This window comes from Capra hircus, chromosome 14, assembly GCF_001704415.2.
Source record: "Capra hircus breed San Clemente chromosome 14, ASM170441v1, whole genome shotgun sequence".
NCBI classification, from domain to species: domain Eukaryota; kingdom Metazoa; phylum Chordata; class Mammalia; order Artiodactyla; family Bovidae; genus Capra; species Capra hircus.
The window spans coordinates 8732364-8745579 of NC_030821.1; the positions used below are offsets into that span (position 1 = coordinate 8732364).

At 37.5% G+C, this 13216-nt stretch overlaps 1 protein-coding gene across 1 annotated transcript in view; it reads right to left on the reverse strand.

Moving 5' to 3' along the window:
• C14H8orf88 (chromosome 14 C8orf88 homolog) overlaps positions 574-13216 on the reverse strand; it is a 31160-nt gene continuing 18517 nt past the window's right edge. The window contains exons 5-6 of the mRNA XM_005689250.3: positions 11192-11298; positions 574-1348 (exon numbers count right to left, since the gene is read on the reverse strand). Coding sequence (XP_005689307.1) covers positions 1325-1348; positions 11192-11298 — 131 coding nt within the window. The 3' untranslated portion in view covers positions 574-1324. The remainder of the gene's footprint in view (positions 1349-11191; positions 11299-13216) is intronic.

A 13216-nucleotide genomic window follows, 5' to 3' on the forward strand; every position in this document is an offset into this window, starting at 1 on the left:
TTAATGATTTTTTGTTGACCTGACCCTAGCTCTTCTATAAATTACATGTATTTTTATGTATGTATGTGACAGTGTGTGTGTATCATGCACATATAAATACTAGAACCTATGATATAACAGAAATAATAGGGCAAAAACAAGTGAAAAAAATTGGACCGTAGGTTTAAACTCATTTTTAAGTAAACCAATAAATTTATGGCTAGTGAAGGCTTTTTTTTCCTATTTAAAGAGCAATCTTTTTCTGGGGAACAAAACAATGAAAAGTAGTATAATAAAGACCAAGATGGGAAACTTTGGACTAAAGTTTGAATCTGGGTAACAAGCCCAAAGACAAGTGAAGAAAAAGGTCATGGTTTTAGGAGTTCAGCATTCAGTTTAAGATAAACTTTCTGACAAATGATGTCCTTGGATTCCTTGCCAATGGACCCAGGGATCTGAGAGATTCAAACCAGGGAGAGTTTACACTTACCTTTATATCAGCAATTTTCAGTATCTGTGACACTGCGCTGGAAATTTTTTTTTTTAAAGAATAATATCCAGAATGACAAATTGTAGATTTATTGTATAAAATTTCTAGGAGCTAAAAGTTTAAACCCCCAGATTCTTCATCCGTACATATTCTTGCTATAAGAAATTACAGAATTGAAATTTAATGCACCTCAATTATTTGCAAATGCCTCAATTATTCCTCTTTTGGAAATAAAAGAATCTTAGACAATGTTGTTATTATCACAAACCTAGAGATCAATCATATATTTGAAAAGAAATACCTCTTATAATATTCTACCTCCTGTCATTGAGAACTGTTCATTGAACATCCTGAATTATTCTAAGCCTCTATGGAGATTGTAAAGATCCTTTCAAGTGCTAGTATGAAATCAGTGGGAAACAAAACAAAAGCAACTTTAAAGCAACAAGAAATTATGTATCAAATATACATCGTAGCAAATACTTTATATTTGTGAATCTTTACAGCTTACATTTCCATTCCATTATTACAAGTGATGAAAAACAAAAAATTGCAAGTAGCATTCAAATTATAAATACACAGTCTTCCCATTTCACTAACCAAATTCTTACTTTTCAGTGTTACTTCCCAATTTATGCAGGAAACTGCCTACAAAGCTGAAACTGATTAGAAAATTTTTAAGGTTTAAATCTCTTTCTCATTTTAGGAGAAACCAAATACCCAACCATTGAAATTAAAAATAAATTGAATTGGCACAGTCATTACAGTTATTGTTACTAGATCCACTTCATTTGCAGGTGTCCAAAATAGAAAATGAATAATTCTTTATCTTCAAATACATATGTTCTTAAAATGCTACTTAAAGCTTTGGTTGTTTTCCTGTAATAAAGAAGAAAATGTTAATTTACCAATTAGGTTGAATGAATGTAGCTTTCAATAATTATTTTATTGAACAAATTCTGTGGCTTATTGTTTGCAGATCTAAATGCATGTTTCTATAGAAACTATTAAAGTAACTGGAATTTGTCAAAAAGAAAAACAATTTTTTCATAGAAGAACATATGCAATTCATTTTAAAACATATTATATTCCAAACCAGTTCTGTTTCTGTAGTACCTAATTTTTTAACAACATTATTAATGCAAAAAACAAAAGTAAACTCAATTTCAGTGTATATGATTTGTCCAAAATAATGTGATCCCTGTAGGTTCCAAGGCTGGGTTGCTTCAGGCCAAAGAGCTAACAAGGAGGGACAGCAGCCCCAACCATCAGCAGAAAAGCAGATGAAAGCTTTAGCGAGCATGGCCCCTGATAACCATACCAAGACCCAGTTCTACCCACCACTAGTCCCTCCCCATCAGGAAGCTTGCACAGCTTCCTAGGTAGCCTCATTCACCAGAGGGCAGAGAGCAGAAACAAAAAGAACTACAATCCTGCAGCCTCTAAAACAAAAACCATAACCACAGTCAGTTAAACAAAAAAGGGAGAGGATCATAAACAGATGAAGGAACAAGACAGAAGCTCTCCAAAAAAACCTAAATGCAGTAGAGATAGGCAACCTTCTAGAAAAAGGATTCCACGACAGTGAAAATGACCTGGGATCTGGGGAAAAGAATGGAGGCAAAGTTTGAGAAGATGCAAGAAATGTTAAACAAAAGCTCAGCCGGGAAAGGATCTGCCTGCAATGCATGGGACCTGGTTTGATGCCAGTCGGGAAGATCTGGAGAAGGACATGGCAACCCACTCCAATATCCTTGCCTGGAGAATCCCATGGACAGAGGAGCCTGGCAGACTACAGTCCATGAGGTTGCAAAGAGGCAAACATGACTGAGCAACTAAGCAAAAGCACTAAAGAACAAACAGAGATAAATACAATAACTGAAATATAAAATACACTAGAAGGAAACAATAGCAGAATAACTGAGGCAGAAGAATGGATAAGTGAGTTGAAAGATAGAATGGTGAAAACAACTGCTGAGAAGCAGAATAAAAAAGGACGAAATAAATGAGGACAGTCTCAGAGACCTCTGTGACAATATTTAACATGCCAACATTCAAATCATAGGGGTTCTAGAAGAAGAGAAAGAGAAAGGCCTGAGAAAATAATTGAAAAGATTACAGTAAAAAAACTGCATAACATGGGAAAGGAAACAGTCAATCAAGTCAAGGAAGCACAGAGAGTCCCAAACAGAATAAACCTGAGAAAGAACACATTGAGACACACAGTAATCAAACTGACAAAAATCAGAGACAAACATAAAATATTAAAACAAGAGAAAAAGGAAATATCACATACAAGAGGAACTCCCATAAGGTTATTGGCCAAATTCTCAGCAGAAATTCTGCAAGCAGAAGGGAGTGGCATGATATATTTAAAGTGATAATAAGGAATAAACTACAACCAAGAATAATCTACCCAGCAAAGCTCTCATTCAGAGCTGATGGAGAAATCAAAAGCTTTACAGACCAACAAAAGCTAAGACAAACAAAATGATAAACAAAAGCACCAGACCAGCTTTGCAACAAACGTTACAGCAATTCCTCTAAGCAGGAAAGTACCAACTTGAAAAAAAAAAAAAAACTTGTTGATTTATGTACTGTTATATTAAAACTTCCTTAAAAACTAGGAATAAAACCACATGACCCAGCAATCCCACTACTAGACATACACCCTGAGGAAACCAAAACTGCAAAAAGACACATGTATACCAATGTTCACTGCAGCACTATTCATAATAGCTAGAACATGAAAGAAACCAAGATACCCATCAACAGATGAATGGATAAAGAAGCTGTGCTACAAGTAAGCCAGAAAGAGAAATATAAATATCATATACTAACGCATATATATGGAATCAGAAAGATGACACTGATGAATTTATTTCTAGGGCAGCAATGGAGAAAGACATAGAGAACAGACCTTAGGGCATGGGGGCAGGGGAGGAGGGAGAGGGTGGGATGCATGGAGACACCAACAGGGAAACTTACATGAGCATACGTAAAATAGATAGCCAATGGGAATTTGCTGTATGCTCAGGGAACTCAAACAGGGGCTCTGTAACAATCTAGAAGGGTGGGATGGGGAGGGAGACGGGAAGGAGGTTCAGGAGGGAGGGGACAGTGTATACCTATGGCTGATTCTTGTTAATGTTTCACAGAAAACAAAATTCTGTACAGCAATTATCTTTCAATTAATTAAAAACAAAACAAACCAAAAAAACTTCCTTGTGCTCAGCTGCTCAGTTGTTTCAATCTCTGCAACCCCATGGGCTGTAGCCTGCCAGGCTCCTCTGTCCATGGGATTCTCCAGGTAAGAATACTGGAGTGGGTTGTCATTTCCTATTCCAAGACCTTCTGGAAACACAAAGACACAAAAGAAAAAGCTACCCAAACACAACATTAAAGATGGTCATCAAACCACAAGAGAACAAAAGAGGGGGGAAGATAAAAGGCCTACAAAAGCAAACCCAAAATAATTAAGAAAATGGCAAAAGAAATACACATATTGATAATTACCAATAAATGTAAATAGGTTAAATGTGCCAGTCAAGAGACAAAGCCTGGTAGGGTGGATACAAAAACAAGACAAGTATATATGCTGTCTATAAGAGACCAACCTCAGATCTAGAAACACAAACATAGGGAAAGTGAGGGGATAGAAGGTATACCACACAAATGGAAATCAAAAGAAAATGGAATTATCAATTCTCATATCAGATAAAATTGACTTTAAATCAAAGACTGTTATAATAGACAAAAAAAGGTACTTCCTAATGATAAAGGGATCAATCTAAGAAGATGTAACAACTGTTAAATATATGCACCTAACACAGGGGCACCTCAATATATAATGTAAACACTAACATCCATAAAGGAAAAAAATTGACAGTAACACAATAATACTGGAGGACTTTAACACCCCACTTTCATCAATGGAGAGATCGTCCAGACAGAAAATCAATAAACACAGGGTTAGTGATACATTATACCAGATACATTTAATTCATATTTATAAAACTTCCTATCCTAAAGCAGCAGAATACACAGAAGCAGAAGCTGAAGTGCACACAGAACACTTTCCAGGCTGACCACATGCTGAGCCATGTGAGGTGAGCCTTGATAAACATAAAAAATATAAAATCATACCAAGTATTTATCCAATCACAGTTCAGTTCAGTCGCTCAGTCATGTCCAACTCTTTGCGACCCTATGAATCGCAGCACACCAGACTCCCGCAGTCTACCCAAATCCATGTCCATCGAGTCAGCAATGTCATGCAACCATCTCATCCTCTGTCATCCCCTTCTCCTCCTGCCCTCAATCTTTCCCAGCATCAAGGTCTTTTCAATTGAGTCAGCTATTCCCATCAGGTGGCCAAAGTATTAGAGTTTCAGCTTCAGCATCAGTCCTTCCAATGAACACCCAGAACTGATCTCCTTTAGGATGGACTGGTTGGATCTCCTGGCAGTTCAAGGGACTCTCAAGTCTTCTCCAATACCACAGTTCAAAAGCATCAATTCTTCGGCGCTCAGCTTTCTTTATAGTCCAACTTTCACATCCATACATGACCACTTGAAAAACTATAGCCTTGACTAGACGGACCTTTGTTGGCAAAGTAATGTCTCTGCTTTTTAATATGCTATCTAGGTTTGGTCATAACTTTCCTTCCAAGGAGTAAGCATCTTTTAATTTCATGGCTGCAGTCACCATCTGCAGTGACTTTGGAGCCCCCCAAAATAAAGTCTGACACTGTTTCCACTGTTTCCCCATCTATTTGCCATCAAGTGATGGGACTGGATGCCATGATCTTCGTTTTCTGAATGTTGAGCTTTAGGCCAAGTTTTTCACTCTCCTCTTTCACTTTCATCAAGAGGCTCTTTAGTTCCTCTTCACTTTCTGCCATAAAGGTGGTGTCATCTGCATATCTGAGGTTATTGATATTCTCCCGGCAATCTTGATTCCAGCTTGTGCTTCCTCCAGCCCAGTGTTTCTCATGATGTCCTCTGTATGTAAGTTAAATAAGCAGGGTGACAATATACAGCCTTGATGTAATCCTTTTCCTATTTGGAACCAGTCTGTTGTTCCATGTCTAATGCTAACTGTTGCTTCCTGACCTGCATACAGGTTTCTCAAGAGAGCAGGTCAGGTGGTCTGGTATTCCCATCTCTTTTGGAATTTTCCACAGTTTATTGTGATCCACACAGTCAAAGGTTTTGGCATAGGCAATAAAGCAGAAATAGATGTTTTTCTGGAACTTTCTTGCTTTTTCGATGATCCAGCGGATGTTGGCAATTTGATCTCTGGCTCCTCTGCCTTTTCTAAAACCAGCTTGAACATCAGGAGGTTCATGGTTCATGTATTGCTGAAGCCTGGGTTGGAGAATTTTAAGCATTAGTTTACTAGCGTGTGAGATGAATGCAATTGTGCAGTAGTTTGAGCATTCTTTGGCATTGCCTTTCTTTGGGATTGCATGAAAACTGACCTTTTCCAGTCCTGTGGCCACTGCTGAGTTTTCCAAATTTGCTGGCATGTTGAGTGCAGCACTTTCACAGCATCATCTTTCAGGATTTGAAATAGCTCAACTGGAATTCCGTCACCTCCACTAGCTTTGTTCGTAGTGGTGCTTCCTAAAGCCTACTTGACTTCCAATCACAGATCACAACACAATGAGATTAGAAGTGAACCACAAGAAAAAGAACTATAAAAAAATACAAACAGAAGGAAGCTAAACCATATGTTACTAAACAAACAATGGATCACTGAATAAAGCAAAACAAGAAATAAAAAATGCGAAAGAAAAATGAAGATGAAAGCAAAACCTATGGGATGCTGCAAAGGCAGTTCTAATACAGAAGTTTAAAGCAATACAATTTTACCTCAAGAACAAGAAAAATGTCAAATAAACAACCTAACCTTACAACAATTAAAGAACAAACAAAACCTTAAGTTAATAGAAGGAAAAAATCATAATGATCCGAGCAGAAATAAATGAAATAGAGACAAAGAAAATAATAAGAAAGAACAATGAAACTAAATGCTGATTCTCTGAAAAGATAAATAAATTTGATAAACCTTTATCCAGAGTCATCAAGAAAAAAAAAAGGAGAAAACTCAAATCAATAAAGTTGGAAATGAAAATGAGAAGTGACAACTGTCACCACAGAAATACTAAGGATCATAAGAGATTACTACAACCAACTACATGCCAGTAAAATGGACAACCTGGAAGAAATGGACAAATTCTTAGAAAGGTAGAGCTTCTCAAGACTGAACCAGAAAAAAACCAGAAAATATGAACAGACCAATCAAAGAACTGAAATTGAAACTGTCATTAAAAAAAAAACTTCTAACAAACAAAAGTCAAGGACTGGATAGCTTCACAGGTGAATACTATCAAAAATTTAGAGAAGAGCTAACACCTATCCTTCTGAAACTGTTCCAGAAATTGCAAAGGAAAGAAAACTCACAAACTCATTCTATGAGGCCACCATCACCATAATACCAAAACCAGACAGACACCATAAGAAAAGAAAATCACTGATGAACACAGATGCGAAAATCCTCAACAAAATCCTAGCAAACAGAATCTGACAACACATTAAAAGGATCATACATCATGACCAAGTGGGATTTATCCCAGGAATGCAGGGATTCTTCAGTATACACAAATCAATCAATTTGATACACCATATAAGAATAAAAACCATACGATCATCTTAATAGATGCAGAAAAATATTTTGACAAAATTCAGTACCCATTTATGACAAAAACTCTCCAGAAAATGGGCACAGATTGAATATACCTCAATATAATAAACACCATATATGTCAAACCTTCAACTAACATCGTACTCAATGGTGAAAAGTCAAAAGCATGTCCTCTAAAACCACAAGTAAGACAAGGATGTCCACTCTCACCAATTTTATTAAACACAGTTTTGGAAATCTGAGTTACAGAAATCAGACAAGAAAAATAAAGGGAATTCAAACTGGAAAAGAAGAAGTTAAACTTTTCACTGTTTGCAGATGACATGATACTATACGTAGAATATCTTAAAGATTCTACCAAAAAACTACTAGAGCTCATCAATGAATGTGATAAACCTGAAGGTTACAAAATTAATACACAGAAATCTACTGCATTTCTGTATACTAACAATGAAAGATGAGAACAAGAAATTCAAGAAACAATCCCATTTATCACTGCATAAAATACTTAGGAATAAACTTACCTACAGAGACAAAGGCCTGTATTCTGAAAACGATAAGATGCCAGTGAAAGAAACTGAAGACACAAACAGAAGGAAAAAATATCCTATGTTCATGGAATGGAAATATCAATACCATCAAAATGACTATACTACCCAAGGCAATCTACAAATTCAATGCAATCCCTCTTAAATCACCAATGGCATTTTTCACAGAATTAGAACAAAAAATCTCAAATTTTGTATAGAGACATAAAAGACCCCAGATGGCCAAAGCAATCTTGAGAAAGAAAAACAGAGCTAGAGGAATCAGGTTGTTGACTTCAGACTCTATTACAAAACTACAGTAATCACAACAGTATGGTACTGGCACAAAAATAGAAAAATAGATCAATATAATAGGATAGAAAGCCCAGAAATAAACCCATGCATCTATGATCAAGTAATCTATGACAAAGGGGATGACTATACATTGGTAAACAGACAGTCTCTTCAACAAATGATGTTGGAAAAAATGGACAGCTACATGTCAAAAAATAAAATTAGGTCATTCTTTAACACATATACAAAAAAAATCTCAAAATGGATTAAAGACTTAAATGTGAGACCAGACAGAATAAAACTCCCAAAGGAAAATATAGGCAGCATACTCACTGACATAAATCTCAGCAATATCTTTTTCATTCCATCTCCCACAATAATGGAAATAAAAACAAATATAAATAAATGGGACCTAATTAAACTGAAAAGCTTTTGCACAGCAAAGAAAACTATAAACAAAGTGAAAAGACAACCCCAAACTGGGATAAAATATTTGCAAATAATGTAACTAACAAGGGTCTCTAAAATGTACAAATAGCTCATGAGGCTTAATGTCATCAAAGCAAACAACCCAACAAAAAATGGGCAGAAGACCTAAATAGACATTTCTCCAAAGAAGACATACAGATGGCAAACACACACATGAAGAGATGTTCAGCATCACTTGGTAATTAGAGAAACGCAAATCAAAAATACAATGAGATAACTTCACACAAGTCAGAATGGCTATTATCAAAAATCCACACTAAAATGTTGATGGGAATATAAATTGGTACAGCCCTAATGGAGAACAGTACGGAGGTTCCTTAAAAGACTAAAAGTAGCATCTGGTTTCATCACTTCATGGCAAATAGATGGGGAAACAAAGGAAACAGTGACAGACTTTATTTTCTTCAGCTCCAAAATCACTGCAGATAGTGACTGCAGCCATGAAATTAAAACACGCTTGTTCCTTGGAAGAAAAAGCTATGACAAACATAGATAGCATATTAAAAAGCAGAGACATTACTTTGCCAACAAAGGTCCACAAAGTCAGAGCTATAGTTTTTCCAGTAGTCATGTATGGATCAGAGAAGGCAATGGCACCCCACTCCAGTACTCTTGCCTGGAAAATCCCATGGATGCAGGAGCCTGGTAGGCTGCAGTCCATGGGGTTGCTAAGAGTTGGACACGACTGATGCGAAGAGTTGACTCATTGGAAAAGACTCTGATGCTGGGAGGGATTGGAGGCAGGAGCAGAAGGGGACGACAGAGGATGAGATGGCTGTATGGCATCACTGACTCGATGGACCTGAGTCTGAGTGAACTCCGGGAGTTGGTGAAGGACAGGGAGGCCTGGCGTGCTGCGATTCATGGGGTCGCAGAGTCGAACACGACTGACTGAACTGAACTGAACTGAGCGACTTCACTTTCACTTTTCACTTTCATGCACTGGAGAAGGAAATGGCAACTCACTCCAGTATTTTTGCCTGGAGAATCCCAGGGACGGCGGAGCCTGGTGAGCTGCTGTCTATGGGGTTGCACAGAGTCGGACATGACTGAAGAGACTTAGCAGCAGCAGTAGCAGCATGTATGGATGTAAGAGTTGGACCATAAGGAAGGCTGAGTGCTGAAGAATTGATGCTTTTGAACTGTGGTGTTGGAGAAGACTCTTGAGAGTCCCTTGGACTGCAAGGAGATTAAGCCAGTCAATCCTAAAGGAAGTCAACCCTGAATATTCATTGGAAGGACTGATGCTGAAGTTGAAGCACCAATACTTGGGTCACCTGATGCGAAGAGCTGATTCATTAGAAAAGACCCTGATGCTGGGAAGGATTGAAGGAAGAAGGGGATAACAGAAGATGAGACAGTTGGATGGCATCACCAACTCGATGCACATGAGTTTGAGCAAGCTCTTGAAGATGGTGAAGGACAGGGAAGCCTGGCGTGCTGCTGTCCAGGGGGTTGCAGAGTTGGACACGACTGAGGAACTGAACAACAGCAACAACAGAGCTACTATATGACCCTACAGTCTCACTCCTAGGCAAACATCGAGAGAGACACATGGTCTCAAAGGATACATGCACCTCGACGTTCATTGCAGCACTGTTTACAACAGCCAAGACATGGAAACAACCTAACTGTCTGTTGATAGAGGAATGGATAAAGATGATGTGGTACATATATACAATGGACTACTACTCAGCAATTACAAATAATGAAATAATGTCACGTGCAGTGACATGGATGGGCCTAGAGACTGTCATATTGAGTGAAGCAACTCTGACAGAGAAGAAGAAATATCATATGAAATTCCTTACATGAATCCAAAAAGAAATGATACAAATGAACTTTACAAAACAGAAACAGACTCACAAACTTAAGGAAAAATTTATGGTTGCCAGTGGGGTAAGGATGGGGTAAGGGATAGTTAGGGAAGTTGGGATCGACATGTACACATTGCTGTATTTAAGATGGATAACCAACAAGGTCCTACTGTACAGCACAGAGAACTCTTCTCAGTGTTATGTGGAGGCCTGGATGGGAGGGGAGTTTGTGGGAGAATGGATACACGTATATGTTATGGCTGAGTCCTTTTACTATCCACTTAAAACTACTGCAGCATTGTTAATGGACATATAGGCAATAAAATGTTTCAAAAAAATAAAGGCAAAGAAACAACAAAGTCATGTTGCAGAACATGTTGTCCTATTGTATAAAACAAGTAACTGAACAGGACAGACAGCCCATAAACAGAGCACACATAAATATAAAAATAGATGGCAGGTCTATCCTCTTGCTAGATATTGCTAGGATGACTGGATATCCATGCAGTGAAAAATAGAACTTCACCTGTATCTCATAATATATAGTAAAATCTCCTGTGCATGTCACAACCTATAGTAAAAGTAATTATAAAAGTTAGTTGAAAAACAAAACAATAAGACTTTTAGAAGATAACATAGGATCTCCTTCCATGACCTTTCAACAGAAAAGTATTTCCTAAAATGTAATGCCATCCTATTTCTTGACAAGAGTGGTAATTAGTTACATAATTGGTCATATATTTAGATTTATGTACTTTTCTGAATTACATTTCACAATTAGAAAGATTAAAAATGTTCAAAAGGCAAATATTTTAGAATTAAAATAATATGAAAATCTCTAGTATATATTTAGAATTAAAATGATACAAAATTAGAAAATTACTTACTGGTTTTTGAAGTACAATGGGGTGATCAGGCAGAAAGTCTGGTTTTTTTCTGCAGATGGAAACACTTGAGAGCTTCAACAGGAAATCTCTGCTGTATTTGATTCTCTCTGTAGATATGGAACATCAAACATAATGTTATAAAGCACAGAGTCTCTCAGAACACCTTTGACTCATTTCTTACTGGATGTCAGTTATCAGTCCATTATTTTGTAAAATAGTAAGTAGTTTTTACATAAAAGAGAAGGGAGGGGAAAAAACTCTGACAAACATCTACTGCCTCCAATTTTCCTTTTACATGCAAACAGCCAATTAACCATGGAAAAATTTCAGAAAATTGGAAGTGCATGGCTTCTTTAATCTGGTTATTCACAAGTAGTAGAGAAATCTTATAAAATATAGCAAGTATAATACCTATTGGGCAATTCATATCCTGCCAAAATGGAACTCTAATAAGCCTACCTTTATTTTTTGTATTAACTTATGAACAATTTATATAATCAACATGAATTCAAGAAACATCTATTGTATACCTACTGTGAATCAAGGACTATTTGAGATAATGGTGACAAAGCTACAAGATAGGATCCCTAACTTTAAGGGGAAGAATGATTCAAATATCTGCAGATTTCTCATCAGAGACTACCACAATCTTGGTCTATATTAGACATTTGCTGGGCCAGAAATACTGGAGCTATAATTTTTAAAATGCTAACAGAAAAGGATTGGCAACCGAGATTTCCATATCGTGAAATAATAGGAAAAATATATACTACTCTGGTTCCTGGTACAGAGATTCTTTTCTTTGTAATTTCCTAAGTGATAACAAAACTAGGAGCATCTTTCGTTCTAATATTTGTTACTTGACTCTGGGTTCCTAACACAGAGCTCCTAAATTCCTTAAAATTTTCTGGGTGATTTGGTCTTCTGTTCTAATGAGATGATTCTTGGTGGGATCCTGGGTAGTGGTTGGTCAGCTGGAAGACAAAGCAATGATGAGAAGCATGGACCTTTCAGCCACACTCCTACATCCTCTGAAGGGGACAGGGGTTGGAGACTGAGTTAAAGATAAATTGTGCCTATGTGATGAAGCTTCCAAAAAAAATCCCCAAATTACAAGGTTTGGGGGCTTCCCTGGTGGCTCAGTATTAAAGAATCCACCCATCAATGCAGCAGATGTGGGTCTGATCCTAATCCAGGAAGATCCCACAGCCCGCAGAGCAACTAGGCCCGTGCACAGCTATTGAGTCTGTGCTCTAGAGACCGGGAGCCACAACTGCTGAAGCCCGTGCACCACAGCGCCCGTGCTCAGCAACAAGAGAGGCCCCGCAACTAGAAGCCCACGCACTGCAACTCGAGAGTAGCCCATGCTTGCTGCAAACAGAGAAAAGCCCATGCAACAGTGAAGACCCAGCACAGTGAAAAATAAATACATAAAAATTTAAAAACAAACCTGTTTAAGAAAAAAAGTGCAGGCTCTGCAAAGTTTCCAGGTGGGTGAACACATCCATATACCAGAAGAATGATATTATCAAATCTGTGGGAAAGAAACTCTTGCACTTTGGTCCCTTCAAGACTTTGCTTCATGTATCTATTTGGCTATTCAGTTGTTTTCCTTTTATTTTTAAAAATTTTGTGGTTTTAAACTGGAGGATAATTATGTTACAATATTGTGATGGTTTCTGCCATATATCAACACAAATCAGCCATAAGTATACATATGTCCCCTCCCTCTTAAACCTCCTCCCCACCTCCATTACCATCCCACACCTGTAGGCTGTCACTGACCATGGGCGCTGGGTTCCCTGCATCGTACAGCACGTTCCCACTGGCTATCTATTTTACATATGGTAATGTATATGTTTTAATGCTACTCTCTCATATCATTCCACCCTCTCCTTCCCCCACTGTGCCAAAAAGTCTGTCCTTAAAAAAACTTGGCTTAAAACTCAATTTTCAAAAAACTAAGATCATGGCATCCAGTCCCATCACTTCATGGCAAATAGATGGGGAAACAATGAAAACAGT